Below are 26,631 nucleotides of genomic sequence, written 5' to 3'. Positions count from 1 at the left end.
TTTATATTTGGAGGGGCTGCTACTCCCGGAAAGTGTGAAAAAAGATGACGCCTTCTGGTCCGCGGGCCTGAAACCAGATGTTGCCGATAGGCTGAGATTTGCGTTCCTGGGAGAAAGGCCCCAGGTGTCCCCTCAGTGGCAGGGCGTGGCTGGCCAACATGGACTACATCTCCCATTAAGCCGTGCGCACTATAATATGCCTCCTGAGGTGGCGCCAGAGCATTGTGGGATTGGATGAGTCTCAAGATGGACAACCGGGATGTTGCAGGTAACAGCCCCCTTCTCCCTTCTGGAGCCCGCCTGGGTCCTCCTGGCTACGCGTCGCTGCTTCATCCTCCGGCTGAGCCTACCCCAACCCGCCGGCCCTTCGCCTCAGCCTCTGGGAGGCCCGAAGCGGCTGGTTCTGCACCTCCGCGGTCTACCGAGATCTCAGACCCAGTTGTTGCCCCCCACTCCGGGCCTGGTTTGCTGAGGGCGCCTTGCTTCCATAACGGCGGACACCGGGTCTGCCCTGTGGCCGCTTTCCGGAAAAAACCACCTTCGGAGCTCCTCCGAACTCTGCTCTCCGAAACAGCGGCAACCTTGGGCTCTCCTGCGCCCCACTTTTCATAGCAGCTGCCGTCTGGCCTGTGTGCTGCTTTCTGGAAAAGTTGTTTTCCGAATTGCTCTCAGACATTCCTGGATACGTATATTCCTGGGTCTTTCGAGCCTCCACTTTACCACAAGCCTTACCCTTCCCTCTCTGCCAGCCGTAGCCACCCCAAACTGGATGCATTTACTCATTCAGCAAATACTCACTGTGTGCCAGGCACTGTGCTGGGCGCTGGAGATGCAGTGGTAATCAAAACAGCCTTGCCTTCCTGAACGTTACTTTCTATTGGGTGTCAGACAGTGCACCAAGAGGAAATATTTACAGGGTTACCATGTGAGAGAGTGGGGCTGGAGGCTGTCAATACTGGGTGATCTAAGAAGGCCTTTTTGAGCAGAAAGAAGATATTTGAGATGAGGAAGTCTGGGGGCAGAGCCTTCCACGCAGAGGGGGAATGGCAAGTTCAAAGGCCTTGGGATGGGACTGGCTTGCCATTTTGAAGACTGTCAAGGGTGGGGAGGGCGGCGATCTCTGGTAGGACCTTGAAAATTGACTTTAAGAATTTGGATTTTACTCTGAGTCCCATGGGGAAACTTCAAGTTGTCTTCTTCATCTCAGCTAATGCCCATGTTTGAAGATACCATCATCTTTTGCTTGGAGCCAGAGAACCTCCTTGTTGGTCTCCTTGCTGCCTATGCACTCTCTCCAGTCAGAGTCAGAATGATTTTAAAAATAAAAATACCTATTGGATATTGTCAGCTTAATACTCCCTGACACTTCCCAAAGACCTTAAAGTAAAATCTAGACTCCCTTTCTTGCACTCTCATTCCTGGAACAATTTGCTCAAGCCACACTGGACCCTCCCTGGTACTTGGATGCATCAGGCTTCATCCAGCCTTTGGTTTTTGCAACTGCACCTTACTTTGTCCAGATTGTTCCCTGTGTGGCTTTTCAGGAGGCTGGCTCTTTATGGTTTCATCTTAAGTGCTCCCTCTTCAAATGGTTATTTTCTGGCTGCACTAGCTATAGGTGCTCCTCTCTTATTCTCTACCCTTCTTTGGTTTCCAGCATAGAGCTCTTATGATTTTGCAGCTACTTTTTTGTTACAAGTTTATTGTCTCCCCAGCCAGACCTGAGTTCCACATGGGCAGAGGCTTTGTCTCTCTTATTTAGCACCTAGCAGAGCACCTGGTACATAGTTCGATAAATGTTTACTGAATAAATGAACGAATGGGCATGTTTGTGAAGCAAAGGTGATTTCTGATGTGTTTCTTTTCCCTCTCCAGGAAAGGCTAACCGGTGGTTTGGGGTTGCTCCTCCCAAGTCTGGAAAAATGAACATGAACATCCTTCACCAGGAAGAGCTCATTGCTCAGAAGAAACGGGAAATTGAAGCCAGAATGGAACAGAAAGCCAAGCAGAATCAGGTGGCCAGCCCTCAGTCCCCACATCCTGGCGAGTATGTGCACTCCGAGGCTGAATTGGGTCTTAGAGGGTCACGGGCAGAGGGATTTGCTTGTAAGAGCAGTCATGGTATATCTGCACCCAGCCACAGCCTGATGGTGCAAGGAGTGACACAGGTGCTCTCTATCAGGAGGCTTAGTATGTCAAGAGAGAGACAAGGGGTGCATGGGAGCTCAGTGAATGGCCTGCCAACTCTCACTCAGCAGTTACTTCTGACAACCTGTGGGCCAGGGGTCAGAGGTATAGCACAGAGCAAAAACCCAGGTTTCATCTCTGCCCTCACCAAAGGGGTATCAGTTCTACCCCCAGAGCTGCTGGTGGGTAACATGAGCCAGTGTGTTCCCACTATAGCGGTACAGAAGAGACTTTGCATTCTAAAGTCCTAGGCAGAGCCAGTCCATTGAGGAAGCAGGGAAAGGCCTGCTGGCAGAATGCAAGAAGAGGAAAGAGCCTCCTATGTATTAGGCAGCCCGAACAGCTGCACCAGAGGGGCTGTTCCAGAGCCAGGCAGGAGATAGCTCAGGCAGGGTTTCCTCCTGCCTGTCCTTAGAAACACTAGGCACCCAAGAGTTTTGAACAGGGGTGGTATAATCAGGATCACAAGGTCCAAAAGTTTCAGACTGGAGATTGACAGAGAGGCAACCCCTTTCCTATGTGGTGTAAAGTGTGAATCCTGTTAACCCTGCACAAAGTTCTGTCCCAGCTCCCACCTTTCTAAGAGTCTTTGGCTTCTCCTTATGGCAGGATTTAGACCTTATTCCTGTTGGAACCCAGAGTCTGGTACCTCCAGGGCACCCAGGAACATGGTGACTGGATGTTGAGTGATTTGTCAGTAGGTGGGTTCTCATCCCTGGGATTTATGGAATGACTTGTACCAAGATGGGAAAGGCCTTGTATCGCATCCAAGAGGGTCTCCTGGAGACTGTTGGATCACAGCTCCAGGATCAGGCAGCTGAAGGGGAACATCATATGGGTGGGTGTATGGTACAAATAGCTATGCAAATAAGAGCATAGAACACCAACATTTAAAATTTCTTGCTGAGGAAATAAACATTCAAGTTGCTTCAAGACAGCCATTTTGATAATATTCCTTTCCCATGTTTTTTGCTTTGTTTTACAAAGTTGTTATCAATTTTGTGTGCTGCTTCCCCCACCTCACTATTTTTTAAAAATTTTATTTATTGATTGACTTTAAAGAGAGAGGAAGGGAAAGAGTGAGAAACATTGATTTGTTGTTCCACTTATTTATGCATTCATTGGTTGATTCTTGTATGTGCTCTGACCAGGGATCTAACCTGCAACCTTGGCGTATCAGGACCAAGTTCTAACTGATTGTTTTTTTTTAATCCTCACCTGAGGATATGTTTTTATTGATTTGAGAGAGAAACATTGATCTGTTGCCTCCTGTACGTGCCCTGACCAGGATCAAACCCGCAACCTAGTTATGTGCCCTGACTGGGAATTGAACCTGCATCCTTATGGTGTACTGGATGATGCTCCAATCAACCAAGCCACCCAGCCAGGGCACCCCCTCCCACTTTTTTTTTTTTCTCTTCCCTAATATGTTTTTATTCTCTGACTGATGTTGCTAGTTGGGTGAGTGTTGTCCTGTGCACTGAAGGGTCACAGGTTTGATTCCCTGTCAGGGCACATGCCTGGGTTGTGGGTTCGATCTCAGGTTGGGGAGAGTAGAAGAGAGCCGATCAGTGTTTCTCACATCCATGTTTCTCTTTCTCCCTCTCCCTTCTTCTCTCAATAAATAAATAAAAAGGTGTTTTTTTTTAATTTCAGAGAAGAAAGGAGAAGGGATAGTGAGTTAGAAACATCAATGATGAGAGAGAATCATCAATCGACTGCCTCCTGCATACCCCCTACTAGGCATCGAGCCCGCAACCTGAGCATGTGCTGTGACCGGGAATCGAACCTCGATCTCCTGGATCCTAGGTCAATGCTCAAACACTGAGCCACACCTGGCTGGGCTCCAATGATTTTTTCTTTTTAGAGAGTGTTGGGGGAGAGACAGAGAGAAACATTGATGTGAGAGATACATTGATTGGTTATCTCCTGCACACACAGATTGAGCCTGCAACCAAGGTAAATGCCCTTGATCAGAAATCGAACCCATGACCCTTCATTCAATAGGTTGATGCTCTAACCACTGAGCCAAACCAGCCAAGGCATCCCCCACTTTTTTTTTGAGAGAGAGAGAGAAAAGGATAGGAGATAGGGAGATAGAAACAGCAATTGAGAGAGAAACATCACAGATCAGCTGCCTCCTGCACACCCCCACAGGGGATCGAGCCCACAACCCAGCATGTGCCCTGACTGGGAATTGAACTGTTACCTCTTGGTTCCTCAACCACTGAACCACACCAGCCGGACTCCCCCACACACACACACTGTTGAAAAGAAAACTTTTCCCTGAATTATAACTCTTCAGAGCCATCATAGTTCTTGGGTTTTATCTATTCTTATTGAGATATAATTCACATGCCATAAAACTGAGCTTTTAAACTACAATTAAATGATTTTTAGTATGCTCACAGCATCTCACAGCAGTGTGCAACTATCACCACTGTCTATAGAACATTTTATCATTCAGAAACCTCATACCCAGTAGCCATCACTCCCCATTACTCCTCCCCCAGCTCCTCTGGTAACCACTAATCACCATTAATCTAGTTTCTGTCTTCATGGATTTACCTATTCTAGATATTTTATATGATAGGTGGACTTTTGTATCTGGCTTCTTTTACTGGACATAATGCTTTCAGGGTTCATCACGTAGCGTTTGTGAAGGCTTCATTACTTTTTGTTTGTTTGTTAATCCTCACTTGAGGATATTTTTTCACATTGATCTTTAGAGACAGTGGAAGGGAGGGAAGGAAGGGGGGCAGAGAGAGAAACATTGATGTGAGAGAGACATATCAATTGGTTGCCTCTGGCACGTGCCCTGACCTGGGCCTAGGATCGAACCTGCAACCGAGATACATGCCCTTGACCGGGAATTGAACTCACAACCCTTCAGTGTGCAGGCCAATGCTCTAACCTCTGAGCCACACTGGCCAGGGCAGTGTTTCTAACAATTTTAAGTTCAATTATATTTTAACGTAAGTACAACCATACTGTAAATATTGTTAACACCCTGACTTTTTGTTTTTCATTTAATGTTGCACATGATTGCTTTATCTTTAAATTTTTAACTCTTCATGGCTGCTCCATCTGCCTTGTCAATGTCCCATGATTTATTTAATTAGTGCTCCTTATTGTATACTTAGGTTGTTTCCATTGTTACTCCATTAAAACATTTCTAGTAAAAGTTAATTTTAAAGGAAAAAAGCTAGACCTGTGGGATCCCTGAGCCTTACTCTCTATTGGGTGTATCTGTATGATGGATTGTTACTCGGCTTTGAGAAACTCTATATATGAAGAATTTTTGAGGTTGGTGCAGGATGGTATGTTATAATAGAAAATGGAGGAAGTAGGGCATATTCTATGATCACAGCCTTATTTTCTTCTGTTTCTAATTTATGGGCAAATCAAAGAAATACTGTACCAAAGTGTTAATAGTAGCTATTGTGAGGTGGGAAGACTTGGGTTTTCCCTTTGCTTTCTATATTTCAATTTTTTTGCATTCTCGTTTGCTCATAATGAGTTCTGTTACTTTTATGATAGGGGAAGATGAATTTGAATTAAACAGGCCCCTGGGTTTGCTTTTGTGCTGATTTTTTAAAAATAGATTTAAAAATTTTTCTTAAGTAAAATATAGTATTTGTAAAAAGAGAGAAAAAATAAAAATATATAATCCCCATGTAATTCTCCCACCAAGAGATTGCTTTGGGTGTTTTCCTGTGTGTGTGTATTCCTCACAGAAGTGCTGGCAGACCCAGGCCCAGAAATACAGTCAGAGACCGTACAGACACATACACATGCCCTTTTTGGAGAATTCTAAAGTCTAGCTGAGGATACAGACATGGGAGCCAGGAACAGCCCAGATAATTAGTTTATAGCAGGTAGGATAGGGGTTGTGCAGAATGAGAGCAGGTGGTTCTAAGTCGAGGAGGCCATTTGGAGTGGGAGGGTCAATATTTGGATAGAGTTGACATCAATATGTGTAGTATTGTTTTGACTAGAACAAGATTGTTCCCATCTTACTACTATGAAAGTTGCTCTGTGCACTCAGCAGTCCCCAGACATCTCTGGGGGTTGGTTTTGGGTTCTACCAGGTAAGAACTTGGTGGATGTGGGGCCGAGAGAGGCAAGGCATGCCCTAGCCCCTCCATTAGAAGTTTACCCTCTCTGTCTTCTGTCTTGGGTCTAGAATTGCAAACGCACACAACTCTTCCGTTTCCAACAAGTTTGCCAATGATGGCAGCTTTTTGCAGCAGTTTCTGAAGTTGCAGAAGGCGCAGACTAGCACAGGTGAGTGGAGTTTTTCCATCCTGTCTCCTATTCAGGCTCAGGCTCAGGCTCAGGCTCAGGCTCAGGCTCAGGCTCAGGCTCAGGCTCAGGCTCGTGTTCATGCTGCCTGCTCTCTCCTCCTGGGGATCCCTGGCTTCCCAGAAATGGCAAGTGCTGCCTCAGACTTGTTCTTCTCATCCCAAATTCATTGAGCTCATCTCCACACTAAACACCCAGGGGGAGAGCATGGATTCTGCTCTCAAAGTGCTTACCCTGTAGGAGCAGAGACAACCGAGGTTTCAGTCCAGGATCATGGGGACCAGGACTAAGCAGGCCCAGGGCTGTGGGACCATGGCTGTAGTCAGAGGAGCAACTCAGGTGTGAGGAATGGGGGCCCTCTTTCATAGCTGCCTGGCCCACAGGAGTCCATGAGACTTGCCAGGATAAGAATCACTGCCCTTGGGGATTCCACCCATAACTATGGTTGTGCAATCACCAGTCAGAGCTCATTTTTATTTTAAGAAAATTAATAGTGAAACAACTGACCTTTGACCTTTGTCAGGTTTCCTAGGAAACAGCTAAAAAAGTTTAGGCCAAATTCACCCAGAGACAGGGAGAACAGGCTGCCCTTTATCGTAGGGTCACAGGTCACCAGCTGTGTTTGAAAAGCCCAGAATAGGCTTGTTCCAACTTACCACTGACAACCAGAGGGAATGGTTATAAGCTGGGTGTGGGATTCAGGTGTCCCTGGGTTGCCCAGACCTGCTGCTTTCAGAGTCCGGGGCTGGATAACCAAAGAGTCATGCATCTCTGAACCTTAGTTCCTCATCTGTATAATGGGAGTGATGTCTTCTCTGAGCACCCACCACCCGCCAGGTGCTGTGCTAGAAGCTGAGGACCCAGCCCCCAGGGACTATCGGCACTCGGATTAGGTGGGAAGACAGGGAAAGGTGCACTGCAGAGCTGGAGCACAGGTATACTTCCTTCTCTCCCAAGATACTCCCCCCAGTGTGCCCAGCGTCCCACCTCGAGTACTCCCCCGTGCCGGGAAGAGGCCTCCCCTTATCAGCAGCCCACTGAGCCAAGTGAAGAACTATGTGCACGCTAAGCAGCTGCCCCTGGCCAGCCGCCCTAGTGTCTTCCAGTCTCCCGATGAGGATGAGGAGGAGGACTACGAGCAGTGGCTGGAGATCAAAGGTAAGGTGCGGGAGCTGCTTCCCTTCTTCCACCACTGCCTTCCAGCTCCAGGGCAGATCCACAGTCAGCAGGGAAAACGTGGCCAGGAGTGTGGGGTACTTGGGACTTCAGTCAGGTGAGGCCCTCTGGGGTGAGGGGTGATGGGGTGAAGGAAGGGTGTGAGGAGGGGCTGCAGTGTGGGCTTCATCCTGGGAGCCTTGGGACCCACCGTCTACTCGGGAGGCTGGTCTCCAGCCAGTGCAAGGGTATCCTCTGTGAGTGTTCACTTGCATTTTCCTCCCAACATGTGGAGAACCTTTCATGGTTCCCCAGTCTGGGTACATGTCCTCTGAACCTTCTGAGGCCCGGAAGCCTATTTTTTAATGTGGTTACCTGTCCCTGCCAGTTTGGGCCAGAGGTACAAGCCTACAGGTTGGACAGTTCACTTTCCTGCCCTGGGAAGGACAGTAATAGGTGAACCAGTTTAGGCTCCAAGGTGTAGGAGGGCAGAGGGTGGCAGTGGTAGCACTCCTAGTACTACTAGCCCTGTCAACCTTCAGAATGACGCCTCAGTGCCACCTGAGCCATGTGGAGTTTTAGGCCACTTCTTCCCAAGCTGGCTTGCACGGTCATGTCACCCTGACTGAGTACAGACTGAAGTAACCATATGGTCTGCCATAATAGCCTCTAAACCCCTTTTGCTCTGGGATGAGGGTGCCAGCTTCAGGTCATGTATCTGAGTAGATCAGTGGCGAACCTTGAAGTCTGGAGCATTAGAATGAAGCCAGGGAGGATGGTGTTTCGTCAGAGAGGTCCCCTGGCAGCTCTGAACATACCTTGCCATGGGGCAGTGGGTGTCTCAAGGCCCTTGAGGCCTGTTAGGACCTGCTGTTGATGAGGCCTCAGAAGAGCACCTGTGCTTGTAAATGGCAATCAGGTCAAGATCATTGTCAGGCATAAAGGAGGAGGGTGAAGTCACATATCCCTTCCCTTTTCCCCCAGCTTCCTGGCAGCCCAAGCAACAAGGGGAATAAGATTGGCCACAGGTTCAGTGTCTAGCCCCATTGCCAAGAGGAGCAAACATTCCTAGGCACTGACAGCAAGAACTTTCTCTTGGGAGCTCTTACAAAAGGGACATGACTGTATAATGGCAGACATTTGGCCTCAGAAACAGGCCAGCAAAAAAGACAAAAGCAAGTTCCAAGTTCCATGTGGCTCAAAGGGGAGGCTAATACACAAAAATGTATTTTTATACCTCTGTTCACTGAAAAAACCCCAAGGTAATGATTAAGCTCGTTGCAGTGAACCTCCCTAGCACCCAGATGGTGGTCTGGAAACACTTTTTCACTCACGGAAACCAGGACTTCTTGGAGGAATGGCTGGCTCTAGGTCTGGGCAGGAAGTGTATGAGATGACCTGGAGCGCCCTGTTCCAGCAGATAGCCAGGAGGCCATCAAGACGCCTGGGGTCATGTCTAAAGGCCTCAGTAGCCAACTTGAAGAGGCTCCAGCAGCCACAGAGGGGACTATTGAGCCTCTATAATGACATTAATTGCAGTGGATTGAAACCCACCCAATGTGTTTAAATCAAAGTTTGTAATGATATTTTAAAAGAATTTGTCATCTTTGAAGGATGGAAGGGAACCAATTTATTATACTGAATACTGGTAAATAAAGAAAAGACTTAAACTTTCAAAAAAAAAGGGAGGCTGGCTATGTTTTCCGACGTCTCCCAGCTTGGATCGGCTCGGCCTCTGAGAGGCTCACACACTTCTCTCCCACCCAGTGTGTCTCGTGAAGACTATTTAGACCAACTCCCCTCTCGTCACAGTGCTTTGTGCATGGACCGGGGACGCCTGACAACCTCCTGCATTTCACCCTCTTCTCCCCCCACCCCTCTGTCCTTGTGGTCCGTAGAGAGAGTGTGCCTGTTGACTGTGGGGTGTGTGAGTTGAACCCCAGTACTGACAGCCTCCTTAAAGTTTCACCCCCAGAGGGAATCGAGACTCGGAAAGTGATAGAGAAATTGGCCCGCTTTGTGGCAGAAGGAGGCCCCGAGTTAGAAAAAGTAGCTATGGAGAACTACAAGGATAACCCGGCATTTTCGTAAGTATTTCTGGGAGGGGGAGGTCACTGGTACTTAATGTTCTTGCCACACAGCAGTATGTGCAGATGTTCTCATAAAACCCTCGTGGTGACTGAGGCTGGCTGGGGCTGGGTGCTTGCTTGTGTGGGCCAGACACTGTTTCCTGCACTTCATAACTCACACCAAAGGTTGCAAGAGTTTCCAATGTGGCTCGGAGACTTAATTTTGGGCTCTGTCAAGGCATCTTTGCTTGTCAGCTTGCTTTTGCATAACAGGTCTTCAGAAGCTACACAAGTCCACCCGTCCTCATTGCTCATCTTCCTTTCTGTGTTTTGCAAAACTCTTCTTCAGGTTTTTGCACGATAAGAATAGCAGGGAATTCCTCTACTACAGAAAGAAGGTGGCTGAGATAAGAAAGGAAGCACAGAAGTTGCAGACAGCCTCTCAGAAAGGTAGGGGGGTGGGAGGTTCTGGGGAGGTGTGTAGACAAATTGTGCCCCATGTGAAATCGGGGTTCCTAGAGGGTGCCTTGGCATGGAGTGGCACTGATGTCATAGGTCTGTGCCCTCCCTGGCAGCCAGGGTCAAGCTGGGGCTGGTGCCACCACCCTGGCCAGTGCTCTGAGGAGATGGGAGGTCTGGGGGCCAAGGTCAAGGTCGTATTCAGGAGCTTAGCCCTGTACATGCAAAGGGGGCAGAGGGAAGGTATGCTAGCCTACTGGTTCATGGTCATTTTAACAAGTGTCAATGAGTGCCTATCAACCCTAGAAACAAATGTAGTGCCTGACACTTGGGGCAGGGGCTGAGGGGGCCAGGGGACAGAAACAATCAGTTGGTGAGATCCTGGTGGGATGAGTGTCAGGGGATGGGAAAGAGGCTGGATGGTCTCCAGCTGTAATGAATATCCCAGCCAAGTGCTGGTAGGTGGTAGGAATTGAGGTTTAGGCCTGTCATGGGGCACAGAGGTTGGTCGTGTCTCCTGTGGCCCTTTGCCCTGACTTCCCCAGGAGAAGAGCCACGCTCAACTCCCCATGTGACCTGGATGTAGAAAGACCAAGGTGGGGCTCCCATCTTCCCTCTGGCCCTGATGCAGACCTTCCCACTCACATTCTGCTCCTATGTCCCAGGCCCCCCAAGACCTATGGGTGGGAAGGGGCAGAGGGTGGGGGCTCGGAATAAGTTGTAGTATTAACTCTTTGTTTGGTCCCAGTGTAGTAATCTGATTCCCATTTGCCTGTTTTTCTTTGCATTGTTCCTAAAATAAACCCCTCTTGTTGCCCACGGGGTTCTTAGCAGAAATTAGGCTGTTGGGTGTGGTGAGTTGAGCCTCAGTACTGACAGCCTGCTTAAAGTTTCACCCCCAGAGGATGAAGAGGTCAAGAACCTTGCAGAAAAGTTGGCCAGGTTCATAGCAGATGGGGGTCCTGAGGTGGAAACCATCGCCCTCCAAAACAATCGTGAGAACCAGGCATTCAGGTAAGGAGGGACTCACCAGGGAGGTAACCCCTCACCCTGATCACAGGCTTGGCATGTTCCTGAGACAGGCTAGGGTCCTGTGGTAAGAAGCTGGCAGGGCTAGGACTCAGCTCCAGGAATTTCTGACCCCAGAGGCCAGCCTTCCCACCCCACAGGTACTCCCCAAGTGTGCACATTGCTGTCCTGAATTGTCTCTGAGGCGGGTGTGTGGGGGCCTTTGGAGCCTTGTGTTTTTCCAGTGCCTCATTAAGAAAGTCTCTAGTGTTTACCCTGCTCCCTTTGTAACACAGACAGCAGCCCCAGGCTCGAGGCATGACATGCCCTCCAGGACAACCTCACAGAACTATGTTGCTCACTGTGTGTATTCTTAGGGTGTCACCTTTACAATGAGGGGAATAACAAGAAAGCAGGAATCTGGTACCTCAGGCTTTGAGGAGTGGGAATCCCTAGCCTGTATGCAGGTTCCACGGACGGGATGGGACAAGCAGCCTGGCCCCGCTACTGTCCTGAGCCATGAAGTCACACCTTAGCCCTTCAGGCTAGGTCTGTTCAGCCACTCATTCATTCATTGGGTTTAGTACCTGATCTTTGCCTGTGGAGTTGGGAGGGGCAAGCACTGCTGCAGGGTGGTACTGGCAGAGACTCATGAGGTGGACACTGAACCCAGTGTGGGGTGATGCACCTGTGAGGACACTTTTAGCCACAAATAACACAAGTCCTCACCCAGTTAGTGAAGAGATGTGATGGTGACTATAACAAAAAGTGCAGGAGCAGCAGCCACCTGGGCTGGTTGATTCAGAAACACCATCAGGGACTCAGGAGGAAGGAAGCAAGAGTGGATGCTAGGCAGGCAGCCAGTCTCTTACATGTGAGCCAACGGGAGCTGGACATGGAACAGGAGGGTATCTAGAAGGACCACTATGCAGGAGTGAAGCAGCTGTGCTAGTGTAGCTGGGGTGCAGGGTGAGTATTGGCATGTGTTGCAGACCAGCTGTGGAGCCCAGCAGAGCCAGGTCCCAGAGGACTCGGGTGTTCATTGAGGGCCTTTGGAGGGTCTGTATAGGGAGTGATGGGGTCAACTGTGCTTCCAGGATCACTGGCTGTAGTCATGGAAGGTGATCAATCATTCCAGGTTGAGGGTTGAAGCACAGGGGGTTTGCGGAAGGCTGCTAAGGGGTTGGGAATAGCTATGGGGGGGGGGGGTTACCTAGGGTGAGGATGGACCCTAGGGTGCCCTGCAGAGAAGTGGCTGAAGGTGAGCTCCTGAGGGACCACATTCGACGCTCTGCTCGCTAGGGAGGAGTAAATGGGAGATGATTGGGTATTCGGGCCTGGTCAGGGTATGTAGGTTCATACCATAAGGCCTGTTTAATCTTCATGAGGGGTCAGATGTGAGACAGCTCCTCTCTCCCACAGATCAAACAGCCACCTAGTGTACTTGCTGCTCTAGCCCTTTGCCCTCTGGATTCCCCAAGTGGTCTGGACATACCCCAGCAGCTGTGTGTTTTGGAAAACAGTCTGCTATAACTGTTCACCCATTCCTTTGACCAATCATCCCACTTCTGAGATACCATCCCCAGAAATAATGTTAAATACAGCATCATCCATAGTTATAAAAAATTAGTAACACATTGAATGTCTCCAGCCCCAGTGGGCTAAACTCCTATAACTGCATCTCTAACACATCACCTGTGTGAGCCACCTTTTTCTTTACAAGTGTGCTGTTTTCTCACAAGTGAGGAAACAGGCAAAGAGGCAGGTCAGTGGAAGTGCCTTTGCCACCACATTCCACTGCATTCTAAATGAGAAAGCTTTATGTTGGGTTAAAAAGTTTTTTAAAAATCAGGATACAGAAATTAGAACCACAGCTCTCTTCAGATAAATCTGCACTGGAAAAAAAAGACTGGAAGGAAAGACACCCAAATGTTAACTTTGGTGTTAAGGAGGAATGATCTCCTAATATCTTTTGTGATCCAGTATTCATCCCTACTTCCTAACCCCTGACAACCACTGATCTTTTTACTGATTTGGCAGTTTTGCCTCTTCCAGAATGTCATATGACTGGAATCATGTAGTATGTAGCTTTTTCAGATTGGCTTCTTTCACCTAGTGATACACACTAAAGTTTCCTCCATGTCTTTTCATGGCTTCATAGCTCATTTCTTTTTAGCACTGAATAATATTCCATTATCTGTATGTACCACAGTTTATTCATTCACCTACTGTAGGTCATCTTGGTTGCTTCCAAGTTTGGGCAGTTACGAAGAAAGCTACTATAAACATCCGTGGGCAGGTTTTTGTGTAGACATAAATTTTCATCTCTTTAAGGTAAATACCAAGGAGTGTGATTGCTGGATAGTATGATATATTTAGTTATTTTCTCCCAGTCTGTGGCTTGTGTTCTCATTTTCTTGACCTTGTCTTTCACAGAGCAAAAGTTTTTAATTTTAATGAAGTCCAGCTTATCAGTTTCTTTTTCTTGGATTATGCCTGTGGTATTGTATCTAAAAGTCTTTGCCATATTATTTTCTAGGAGTTCTATATTTTTACATTTTACATTTAGGTCTGTGATCCATTTTTTTAAAAAAATATGTTTTTATTCATTTCAGAGAGAGGGAGAGATAAAAACATCAGTGATGAGAGTCATTGATCAGCTGCCTCCTGCAGGCCTCCTATTGGGGATCGAGCCCACAACCCAGGCATGTGCCTTGACTGGGAATCGAACCGAGATCTCCTGGATAATAGGTCAATGCTCCACCACTGAGCCATGCCAGCCCGATTGTGATCCATTTTTAATTAATTTTTGTGTGAAGAGTGTATGGTCTATGTCTAGTTTCTTTTTTTTTTTTTCTCATGAGGATGTCCAGTTCCAGCACCATTTGTTGAAAAGACTGTCTTTCCTTCTTTGTGAAAGGTCAGTTGACTATGTTAATGTGGGTCTATTTCTGGGTCCTTTATTTTGTTCTAGTGATCAGTTTGTTCCTTCATCAATACCACACTGCCTTGATACAGTATTTTTACAGTAGGCCTTGAAGTCAGGTAGTGTCAGTCTTCCAACCTTGCTCTTCAGTATTATGTTGACTATTCTAGGTCTTTTTTCTCTGAGTATAAACTTCAGAGTCACTTTGTTATTATCTAAAAAATAACTTACTGGCATTTTTACTGGAATTTCATTAAATCTAGAAATCAAGTTGGGAAGAATTGACATCTTGACAATATGGAGTCTCCCTATCAATGAACATGGAATATCTTTCCATTTGTTTTATTCTTTGAATTCTTTCATCAGAGTTTTTTTGTTTTTTGGTTTTTTTTTTTTTGATCTCAGAGAGAGGAAGGGAGAGGGAGAGAGAGATAGAAACATCAGTGATTGGCTGCCTTCTGTACACCCCCTACTGGGAATTGAGCCTGAAACCCAGGCATGTGCCCTGATCAGGAATGGAACCTTGGTCTCCTGGATTATAGTTTGATGCTCAACCTCTGAGCCACGCTGGCTGAGCTTCATCAGAGTTTTACAGTTTTATTCATATAGGTCTTGTACATATTTTGTTAGACTTATACCTAAGTATTTCATGTTTTTAAATGCTAATGTAAATGGTATTGTGTTTTTAACTTCAAATTCCACTTATTCATTGCTGGTTTATAGGGAAGTGATTGACTTCTGTATATTAACATTATACCCTGCAACCTTGCTATATAATAGCTTATTAGTTCCAGGAGTTTGTGTGCATGTGTGTGTGTGCCTTTTTTCTATTCTTTCGTATATTTTTTCTGTGTAAGGCTATCATGCCATTTGCAGACAAAGACAATTTTATTTCTTCCTTCTCGATTAGTAAACCTGTTTCCCTTTCTCATCTTTTACATTTGCTAGGATTTCCAGTACGATGCTGAAAAGCATCGGTGAAGTGGGGTAGTCTTGCCTTGTCCCTGTTCTTAGTGGGAAAGTTTCCAAGTTTCTCACCATTAAGTATGCGTTAGTGCCCAGCCAGCATGGTTCAGTGGTTGAGCATGGACCTATGATCTAGGATGTCACGGTTTGATTCCCAGTCAGGGCACATGCCCGGGTTGCAGGCTCAAGTCCCAGCAAGGGGCATGCAGGAGGCAGCCGATCAATATCTCTCTCTCATCATTGATGTTTCTATCTCCCTTCTTCTCTCTGAAATCAGTAAAGACATATTAAAAAAAAAAGTATGAGTTAGCTATGGGTGTTTTTGTACATATACTTTATCAAGTTGAGGAAGTTTGTCTCTTCCTAGTTTATTGAGAGTTTTTATCATGAATAGGTGTTGGATTTTATCAAATGCTTTTTCTACAGTTATCGATATGATCTTGTAAATTTTTTTTTTTTTTAAATATATCTTTATTGATTTCAGAGAGAGGAAGGGAGAGGGAGAGAGAGATAGAAACATCAATGATGAGAGAGTCATTGATCAAGCCCGCAACCGGGCATGTGCCCTGACCGGGAATTGAACCCTGATCGCCTGGATCCCAGGTCGACGCTCAACCGCTGAGCCACGCCTGGCTGGGCGATCTTGTAATTTTTATTTTTTAGCCTATTGATGTGATGGATTACATTACTTGATTTTCAAATGATGAGCCAGCCTTATATGCCTGGCATAAGTCCCACTTGGTCATGATGTATAATGCTTTTTATACGTTAGTAGATTCAGTTTACTAATATTTTATTGAGGATTTTGGCATCTATATTCATGAGAAGTATTAGTCTGTAGTTTTCTTGTAATGTCTGTCTAGTTTTGGTATTAGGATAATTGAATGAGTTAGGAAGTATTCTCTCTGCTTCTGTCTTCTGAAAGGAATTGTAGAGAATTGGTATAATTTCCTTCTTAAATGTTTGGTAGAATTCACTAGTGAACTCCTGGACCTGGTGCTTTCTGTTTTAGGGGCTATTAGTTACAGGTTCAACATTTTTGTTGTTGCTGTTAATCCTCACCCAAGGATATTTTTTCCATTGATTTCTAGAGAGAGTGGAAGGGGGGTGGGAAACATCAATGTAAGAGACACATCAATTTGTTGTCTCCTGCACACGCCCCAACCGGGGTCTGGGATTGAACCTGCAACCCAGGTACATGACCTTGACCAGGAATCAAACCCGCAACCCTTTGGTCCTCAGGTCAATGCTCTAACCCCTGAGCAACAACTGCACAGGGCTGATTCAACTTTTTTAAATAGAAATAGGCCTTTTTAGGTTATTTCTTCTCATATGAGTTTTTGGCAGATTGTGTCGTTTAAGGAATTGGTTCATTTCATCTGGGTTATCAAATTTGTGGGCATAGAGTTGTTCATAGTAATGCTTTATTACCCTTTTAATGTCTGTAGGATCTGTAGTGATGTCCCCTCTTTCATTTCTGTGATTAGTAATTTGTTTCCTTTTTTTTCTTAGCCTGACTAGAGGCTTAACGATTTTATTGACATTTGTTTCCTATAATTTTTACCAATGTCACTTACTGGGTTTTCTAAAGGGTGTACATGCTTGTGTCATGACCCAGGAGTACAAAGAAGATGCTGCCATCTCCTTGTCCCTCCATACCACCCTAGGTACCAATATTAGCATGCCTAGGGGTCCTTCTACCCCTTTCCTGGCTCTCTGTATAGACACATAGAAACAGTGTGTGGGGTTTCTTTCTGTTGTCTTTATACAAAAGGAATTTTACAAAAGGAAAAGCATCCCTGAGATTGAATGTTGCTTTTGTAATCCCTTTAGGTTTGTGAATGTAGATCTAGCCCCTTCTTGTTGAGGGCCATGTGACCTGTGATATACACAGGTTTTGTTACATGGAGATGGGCTATGACTCTTCCCTCCTATGTGGACCCCAGGGGTGGGACTGTGGGCTCAGGACGCGCATAGTCTGAGAGATACCAGGCAGGTGCAGAGGGAGCTGCAGGCTCTGCCAGCTCTGAACTCAGTGCTATCTGTTCCTAACTTGGGGTGGGGAGACCACCCCTTAGGGGACTGAGGGGACCTGTGACTTCCAGCAAGGCAGGGGCTTTTGCCCTTGGGTTTGAGTCCAGGTCCCCATTTGTTCCGATGTTCACTGTCTTTCTTTTGGCTCTGTTTGCTGTTGACACCTCTCACAGGTGCATCAGAAAAAAGTGCCCTGTGCAGTTTGGGGCAAATTCTGACCTTTCTAGTACCAGGTGCCTCCCGCATCTCAGAATTTTTGGGTTTGAAGGCACTAGTGCTCCTCTAGGACAGCAGGGGAATTGCTTTGCAGAACCTGGGGCAGATCTGAGGGAATCCGCCCCTTTTCCTTGGAAGCAGGGGATTAATGATGGTATAACAGGTGCCCGATAAAGGTGGAATGGGGGGTTGGTGTGGCCCTTGGTATTGTGACAGGCTGTGGCATTGTTTTTCAAGTTTGGGTTACTAGAGCCAGCAGCCACTGAGGCCTGGCAGTGCAGGAGGTCATAGTGGAGACTTTGAAGTGACCCTGGCTGACCTGGGGGGTGCTTCCACAAGACCCACACTACTCCTGCTCCAGCTGACAGTGTGCCCCTCCACTCTCCTTTGCAGCTTTCTATACGAACCCAGCAGCCAGGGGTACAAATACTACCGCCAGAAGCTTGAGGAGTTCCGGAAAGCAAGGGCGGGCCCCACAGGCATCCAAATGGTGCCCGAGCTCTGCCCTCAACGCAAACCCCCTCCTGAGACCCCGTCAGGATCTGTGCTCCCCACTGCCACCTGCCTCGCTTCATCTGCTCCCTCGCCTGCTATCACCCCAGCTCCAGCTATCCATGGAAAGCCAGCCACCACAGCCACTGTGAAGAGGAAGCGGAAGAGCCGATGGGGGCCTGAGGAGGACAAGGTGGAGCTCCCACCTGCTGAGCTGGTGCAGAGAGACGTAGACGCCACCCCCTCACCCCTGTCAGGTGGGCTTTGTCAAGAGGTCTGGCATCAAATTTTTAGGGTTTATCTGTGTTGTATGTAGCAGGTGTCAGAACTTCCTTTCCTTCTATGGTGAATAATATTCCACTGTGTGAATGGACTACACTTTTGTTCATCCTTTATCTGTCAGTGGACACCCAGGTTGTTTCCACCTTTTGGCAAATGTGACTAGTGCTGCTGAGAACATGCTCGTACACATACTATTTGGATCCCGGATTTCAGTTCTCCTGTGTGTATACCTAGGAGTGGAATTGGTGGGTCATATGGTGATTCTACATTTAACTTTTTTTCTAACATGTTTTTTTAATTTTTAGAGAGGGGGAGGGAGAGGGATAGAGAGAGAGAAACATCGACGAGAGAGAAACATTGATCAGCAGCCACTTGCACGCCCACTATTGGAGATTGAGCTTGCAACCCAGCATGTTCCCTCACTGAGAATCAAAGCAGTGACCTCTTGGTTCATGGGTTGATGCTCAACCACTGAGCCACACTGGCTGGGCTACATTTAACTTTTTAAGAAACCAAACTATTCTCTACAGCAGGTACCTCATTTTACATTCCCTCCAGCAGTGCACAAGAGTTTCAATATCTTCACATCCTCGTCTTATTATAGCCGTCCCAGTAGATATAAAGTGAGATCACATTGTAGTTTTGATTTGCATTTCCCTAGTGACTGTTAGTGTTGAGCATCTTTCCATGTGCTCATTGGCCATGTTTGGAGAAATGTCTGTTTTAGTTCTTTTTCCACTTTTTAATTGTGGTGTTTTTCATTTTGTTGAGTTGTAGGAGTTCTTTGTGTATTGTGGGTATTAATTCCTGTTTAGATATATTATTTGCAAATATTTTCTTCCATTCTTTGGGTTTTCTTTTCACCCTTTTAATATTGTCTTTTGATACACAAAAGTTTTAAATGTTAATGAAGTTCAATTTATTTTTGTTGTTGTTGCCTGGGATTTTGGTGTCATATTTAAGAAACCATAGCCAAATACAAGGTCATGAAGATATTTGCCCCTATATTTTCTTCTAAGAGTTTTATAGTTTTAGCTCTTAAATTTAGGTATTTGTTAATCCTCACTCGATGATGTTTTTTCCATTGATCTTTAGAGAGAGTGGAAGGGAGAGAAGAAGGGAAGGAGAGAGAGAGAAACATCGATGTGAGAGAGACACAACTATTGGTTGCCTCCTGTGTGCACCTTGACCAGGGCCGAGGATTGAACCTGTAACCCAGGTATGTGCCCTTGACTGGGAATCAACCCATGACCCTTTGGTGTGTGGGCTGATGCTCTAACCACTTAGCACACCTGCCAGGGCTTAAATGTAGGTATTTGATCCATTTTTAATTAACTTTTATATATGATATAGGGTAAAGGTCCAACTTTCTTCTTTTGCATGTGGATATCTAGTTGTTCCATTTGTTGAAAAGACTGTTCTTCCCTGCTAAATGGTCTTGACACCCTTGTCAAAAATCAGTTGACCATAGATGTAAAGGTTTCTTTCTGGGCTCTGTTCTGTTACACTAGTTTGTATGTCTGTCTTTACGCTGTTTTGATCACTGTACTTTTGTAGTAAGTTTTGAAATCAGGAGTGTTAGTCTTCCAATTTTGTTATTCTTCTCAAGCTTTGGCTATTCAGGGTCCCTTGAATTTTCTTTTTCTTTTTTTTTTAAAAATATATCTTTATTGATTTCAGAGAGAGGAAAGGAGGGGGAGAGAGAGAGATAGAAACATCAAAGATGAGAGAGTCATTGATCGGCTGCCTAGCCCGCAACCCGGGCATGTGCCCTGACCCAGGAATCGAACCCCGATCGCCTGGATCCTAGGTCAATGCTCAACCGCTGAGCCATGCCCAGGCGGGCTTGAATTTTCATATGAATTTTCATTTTTTTTTTTTTAATATACTTTATTGATTTCAGAGAGAGGAAAGGAAAGGGAGAGAGAGAGACAGAAACATCAATGATGAGAGAGTCATTGATCGAGCCCACAACCCGGGCATGTGCCCTGACCGGGAATCGAACCCCGATCGCCTGGATCCCAGGTCGACGCTCAACTGCTGAGCCACGCCCAGGCGGGCTTGAATTTTCATGAATTTTCAGATAGGCTTTTCCAGTTTTGCAAAAGGCACTGTTGGGATTTTGATAGGGATTGCATTGAATCTGTAGGTCCCTGTGGGTAGTTAACAATAGTTAAGTCTTCCAATCTGTGAACACACAGGATGTCTCTACATTTACTTAGGTCTTCTTTCATTTATTCCAACATGTTGTAGTTTTGTATTGTTTTTTAATCCTCACCTGAGGGTATTTTTTCCATTGCTTTTCAGAGAGAGTGGAAGGAGGAGAGAGATAGAGAGAAACATCAATGTGAGAGAGACATATCAATTGGTTGCCTCCTGCATGAGCCCCAACCAGGGCTGGGATTGAGGCTGCAACCGAGAAAAGTGCCCTTGGCCGGAATCGAACCCTGGACCCTTCAGTCTGTGGGCCGACACTCCAACCACTGAGCCAAACCAGTCAGGGCCAACATTGTACTTTTTGTTGTACAATCCTTGCACCTCCTTGTTTAAATGTGTTCCTAAGTGATTTGTTACTGTTTTTTAAATATGTTTTTATTGATTTCAGGGAGAGGAAGAGATAGAAACATCAATGATGAGAGTCATTGATTGGCTGCCTCCTGCAAACCCTCTACTGGGGATCAAGCCTGCAACCCAGACATGTGTCCTGACTGGGAATTGAACCACCGTTTCCTGGTTCATGGGTCGATGCTCAACCACTAAGCCATGCCAGCTGGGCGGTTTATTCTTTTTGATGCTATTGTAAATGGAATTGTCTCTTTAACTTTGTTTTTGGATTATATATTTCTAGTTTATAAAATACAACTAGTTTTTGTGTATTGATTAGTATTTTTCAAATTTGCTGAATTCATTTATCAGCTCTAACAGTCTTTTTGTAGATTCTTTAGGGATTTCTACATATAAGATTATGTCATCTGCAAATAGTGACAATTTTACTTCTTAATTTCAATGCCTCTTATGTCTTTTTCTTGCCTAATTGCTCTGGCTAGGGCTTGCAGTGCTATGTTGAGTGGAAATGGCAAAAGTGGGGATATTTGCCTCTTTCATCTTAAGGGGAAACCTAAACCTTTCAGTCTTTCACCATTGAGTCAATATATTGTAATCTTATTTGACTTTAAGTCTATTTTGTCTGAGACTAGTTTACCCTTCCTAGCTCTCTCTTGATACTATCTACATGGTTTTTTTTCCCCATTCTTTTACTTCCAACCCCTTTGTATCTTTGTATCTATGTATCTAAACTGAGTTTCTTATAAATGGTATGTAGATAGATCCTGTTGTCTCCCTTAAGCTTTAAAGTACTTGCATTCATTCTTGTCATAGAAAGCCTTCTGCACAGGGCTCCCACATAGTTCAGAGCCCCCACAGACCTTCAAGGAGGGATTGAGGTGCAGTCTTGGGGTCACAGAGCACCTGCAGTTGGTTCTTGCTGGCGAAGCCCCAGCCATTGGGATCTTTCCTAGAGGAAGCTCTCCACCCCCTCTGACTGGCTTCTCCCCCAGAAGCCACCACCTGAGGGCTAGTTGTTCTCACCACCCGGATGGGCCTTCATAGCATCTTCATGTGGATCAGTACTGCTGGAACTCCAGCTGAGCTCCGAAGCTGATGCCAAAATAAATGCTTTGAGGACAGCTGTCTGTCTCCCCAGAAGAAGCTAAGAGAGCCACAAAGCTGAGTCCTACACCAGACTCTGCATCTGTGTATGTCTGTACTGGGTGTCTGTCCTCCATAGGACTTACTTCCAAGAGCCAGTATTTGTGAGTGTGCAGGTGTGCACGTGCACTCTCATCTCTGCTTTCATGTCTCTGGCTCTGCAAAATCCCTACCATGTCACCCTTTAGTCATATGATCTTAACTGAGGCCCTGACTTTTGAATTCTGGTGTTGGCATCTGCAACATGAGGATGTGGGACTTTTCTGGAGAGGGCACATGGGAATGAAATTGGGTAAACATGACCGTGCAAGGTGTGACTCTGGTCCTCATGTGACATGGGACACTAACTGAGCTTACATGAGAACCTTGCTGTGCATGCTCCATGTGCCTCAGGTGTTGTCAACCAGTGGATTCCACACCGCACACAAGAGTAGAGCCAGGCCCATGTGTCTATCACTGACTTGCCTGTGTCTTGTTTCCAGTTCAGGACCTCAAGGGGCTAGGCTATGAGAAGGGGAAGCCCGTGGGCCTAGTGGGCGTCACGGAACTGTCAGATGCCCAAAAGAAGCAACTGAAGGAGCAGCAGGAGGTAAGGCCAGAGGGTGGGGCAGGCTCCACAGCTGCTGGTGGCAGATTGTACCCCCCATCACCTGTGGTGCAGTGGTCAGCAGAGAGGCTCCTGGGCAGGCAGTTTCCCTATCAATGGAATGCCAACCCCAGCCTGCATCGGGGCCCAGAGCTCAGGCTTCCTCATGCTGGCCTGTCAACCCCCACAGCTGGTGCTCAGTAGCTACTCCACATAGTGCCTGTGGGCTATTCCCACTCCATGGTCTTAAATTTTCCATCCAGTTCCCTCTAGCATCTAGTCCTGGACAGGCCTGGCTAACACTGGGTGCACTGAGTGATATGAGGGTTACTCAGCTGGTATTGGGCAGTGTTGGGATGAGGGTCGGCTCAGCCTCTTTGCTGCCTCCCTTGGGAACTAGAGGCACTGGCCTGTCAGTTCTTGGGGACACCTCATCCTGGCCACCTTCTCTAGGCCAGCAGCCCTGTCATATCACCCTTAACATTCCCAGGGGTCAGGAGCCTGAGTTACCCTCATTCATTCCATGATGATGGTTTCCAGTTTTGGGTGACGCAGAGGAGGGGCCTTTCTGCTCATCACAGGGACTTGGGTGATCAGGGCAGATTCTTGCACAGGGCTTGGTGCCTTGTTAAGCACTTGTTCCAAGCCCTGCTCACATGCCTGCCCCAGGGAGGGATCCCTGACATGCACAGGGGAGGCCAGGGCCCCTACTGCACACATGTGGTGCAGGCCCTGCTCACATCATGTGCTGCCCCACAGATGCAGCAGATGTACGACATGATCATGCAGCACAAGCGTGCAATGCAGGACATGCAGCTGCTATGGGAAAAGGCACTACAGCAGCACCAGCACGGCTATGACAGTGACGAGGAGGTGGATAGCGAGCTGGGTACCTGGGAGCACCAGCTGCGGCGCATGGAGATGGACAAGACTCGGGGTGTGCCAAGACACCAGGCTGGGGACCAGTGTGGGGGGAAGTTAGAAGCCCCACTTACCACAAGACTTGGCTCCTCTCTCTCTGTCCCTCAGTTTCCTCAGTAGTAAAAGGAGTGGTGCAAGGCTGCCCTGGGGGAGCAGGGTGATTCAGGCCAGGGTCTCTATCAGCTGCCTTCCTCCCTTGTGGCTGCTCTCGCCTTCCTCCTTTTACCTTTTCTATCTATCTCGGCAGAGTGGGCTGAGCAGCTGACGAAGATGGGCCGGGGGAAGCACTTCATTGGAGATTTTCTGCCACCAGATGAGCTAGAGAAGTTCATGGAGACATTCAAAGCCCTAAAGGTGAGCAGGGAGTCCCCAAGCATCACCCATGCTGTGGGCCTATCCAGCAGGTGGCCTCCTCACACACAGGAGGAACCAGGCCCCCTCCCACAGGAAGCATCTGTTCATGGCAGACATCGTCTGTTTGGGGAAATCACAAATAGCTCAGCTGCCACTTTAGAAACATTTCCTGGGGCTTTGGGAAATCCTGCTTCCAGTGGAACCAATTAAGTGCAATGTGCAGGCAAAGCATTTCTTAGGCACAGGCCCCCACAGACTGGGCTCCTCAGAACGAGAGTTCACCATTCCTCCTATGCACATGTAGAGACAGTTGATGGGCACGAAGGCTCATCACCTAGTTGACCATGGCATCTTTGTCACACTACGTGTAACAAATCACCCTCAGAACCTGGGCTTTTCTTTGCAGGTGAATCATTAATCTTGCCCATGGAGAGGAGGCCTGTGTGACTGTCACCTTGTTCTCTTTGACTTGGTTGCCAGTGAGCACTAAGTGTGACCATGGGAACCCTGAGGAGGAGAAGCTTGGTCTGAGGTGGGAGGCAGATGGTCAGATGGTCCAGTGGTCCCAGCTAGTGGCCATTGAGGCCATAGGGGACATGTTTTGGGCCCTGGGGGATGACAGCTGCCTGGCCCCACAGGAAGGCCGTGAGCCCGACTACTCTGAGTACAAGGAGTTCAAGCTGACGGTGGAGAACATTGGCTACCAGATGCTGATGAAGATGGGCTGGAAGGAGGGTGATGGGCTAGGCTCCGAGGGCCAGGGCATCAAGAACCCGGTTAACAAGTGAGTGTGGCCCTTGATGTAGATTTGGGGTGGAGCATGTCCCAAACAGACAAAGGCCCAGGGCTCATGTCTAGCCCTGTCCCTGGGCCAGAGTCAGACCTAACTGTGAACTCTGGTTGCTATCCCAGCTCAGGCTCTTTCCTCCTCCTATGTGTCCCACATAGATGTTCCCCCGCCCAACACTACCTGCATGGCCCCCACAGCCCCACTTCGAGTTGTTGCTGATGATGATCCTAGGCAGAAAGGGGGACTAAGCCTTCCTGTCCCAGCTCAGGCTGGACATCTGCTCTCCCCTGGCACCCGCCTGCTTTCCTGCTCACCACCCCCCTTTTGTCCCCTGCAGGGGCACAACCACAGTGGATGGTGCTGGTTTTGGCATTGACCGTCCAGCAGAGCTTTCTAAGGAGGATGACGAGTACGAGGCCTTTCGCAAGAGGATGATGCTGGCCTACCGCTTCCGGCCCAACCCCCTGGTGCGTGCATCCCCACTCCCCACATTGCTCTGTCTTGGCCAGTGGTTCCTCACTGTCCACAGGAGTGGGGTGGCAGTGCTGTAACAGAAGTGTCCCTCTTTCCCTAGGCCAGGTCTCACTAGTAACCCCCCTCACACACTACTCCACCTGCATTTGAGCCCCTTCCTCCCCAAAGCTGGTCCTCCCAACTTAAGGATGTGAGTTCAGCTGCCCCTAGAAGGTTCTGGATGGGAGGAACTGCCCTCTCTCTTTAGCATTAACCTGCTTCCCTTTTATCTTTTTGCCTCCTGCAGAACAACCCCAGACGGCCTTACTACTGAGTATTCTGGAGAAACACAAACACACTTTCCAGATGACCAACTGAGCGTTCTTGTACTGTAGAATGTTTGGACTGCATTTCTGCCTGCCCTTCCCGTTGTCTCGAGTGTCATGCTATGTATTAAAGTCCCAGTGCTTGCCCACTGTGGGAGCCTGGTTGTGCCATCACCAGAGACCCCTCTTGCAGCTGGACTGGCTTGGGCGGTGAGGATGCAGTGCTGTGTGAAGGCTCTCCAGCGCCCAAGGAATCCCGGAACACCACCTGGACCTTTGCCTGGGCCAGGGGAGTGGCAGGCCCTCCCAGCCTAGCACTGTGCTGTGGGAGAGAATTGGGGAGGGGTCTCCAGGCAGGGCCCAGCCTTCCCCAGGGCACACCTATGCTTCCCACCTCCTGGCAAGTGGTCTCCCCTGCCAGTGATGGCTGCAGCCCAGCTGCCCCAGCTGCCCTGGGTCCCACTTGTGATGTACACACATTGCTGGAGCTGATGCCTTTGTGGGACAGCTGTGTGCTAAGATGTCACCTCCTAGAGGATAGGAGGGTGGGTGGCCCGGGCCAAGATGTGTGCTGAGAGCTACCCATCTCTCCAGAGCCAGCACCTCACGTTTGTGCAGAAATACTCAGGGATCTTGTTCAGTTGCAACCATGCTTGAAGTATCAGAGACTGAATGTGAGGGGACCACAGCTCACCCACCTGTCCCACATATGCGCCCAGTGGGTCCTGCTCAATCCATGTGGGCTCATGGGCTCGACTTAAGCTAGAATCAGGCTCCTGAGCCAGCCTACATTCAGCAAACACTGAGCACCAACTGTGAATCAGATGGATGGGGATGTGGCAGTGAACCCCTAACAATCTGAGACTGATCAATGCTGTCAGGAGAAACTGGGAGCTGTGGTGCAGGTGACCTCGGCAGGGTCTTGATGGGGGCTTCAGGGACTGGGACGGTCTCAACAGGAGAGCACAAATTGGGTGACACATGCCACCATTCCCCTTCCATAGATGCTGTGCTCAGGTCGGGCAAAGAGGTGACCCTTGCTGGGGTCCTGAGCAAGGGGGGGAGCTGTGGGCAGCCAGCGGTTCCCAGGCACCCCACCATGCAGGTCAGGGTCACGCCTCCATTGAATTCTCAGTGACTGGGAGGCTAACCAGACTCAGCCCATGGACTTTACCTCCATGTCCTGGGAGAGTTGGAAAAGGAGGTCTCCAAATGCTGAGTATGTATGTGTGTTTGCAAGTGCCTCCTGTACCTGGGGTGCAAAGCCAGGCCCCTAGACTAAGCTGAACTAGACACTGCTGGCCCTGAAGGCTGCCTGGAGGAGGGGACATTGGGTTCTGCTTTAAAAGGTGAGGAAATATACCAGGATGCATCTTGTATACAGGAAAGAGATG

General features: G+C 47.8%; 1 protein-coding gene across 2 annotated transcripts; it reads left to right on the top strand.

Annotated features, from left to right (window-relative positions):
- Nucleotides 1-3: 3 nt before the first annotated feature.
- SUGP1 (SURP and G-patch domain containing 1) lies at nucleotides 4-25,416 on the top strand. Of its 2 annotated transcripts, none has more exons than XM_081135902.1 (14): nucleotides 4-268; nucleotides 1,876-2,047; nucleotides 6,374-6,474; nucleotides 7,450-7,650; nucleotides 9,611-9,734; nucleotides 10,066-10,166; nucleotides 11,066-11,189; nucleotides 17,719-18,074; nucleotides 22,290-22,396; nucleotides 23,153-23,330; nucleotides 23,562-23,668; nucleotides 24,307-24,452; nucleotides 24,796-24,925; nucleotides 25,219-25,416. In XM_081135902.1, the coding sequence occupies exons 1-14, from the start codon at nucleotides 235-237 to the stop codon at nucleotides 25,243-25,245; spliced, it is 1,908 nt and encodes a 635-aa protein (XP_080992028.1). In that variant the 5' UTR covers nucleotides 4-234; the 3' UTR covers nucleotides 25,246-25,416. The 2 variants fall into 2 exon arrangements, with proteins under 2 accessions (XP_080992028.1, XP_080992029.1); XM_081135903.1 differs by having other exon boundaries at nucleotides 223-268; nucleotides 9,623-9,734.
- Nucleotides 25,417-26,631: the final 1,215 nt, after the last annotated feature.

This window comes from Miniopterus schreibersii (genome assembly GCF_964146895.1).
Source record: "Miniopterus schreibersii genome assembly, chromosome: 4".
Classification (NCBI taxonomy): Eukaryota; Metazoa; Chordata; class Mammalia; order Chiroptera; family Miniopteridae; genus Miniopterus; species Miniopterus schreibersii.
Note: the sequence above shows the minus strand (reverse complement) of the source record. Positions and strands in the feature narration are given on the sequence as shown.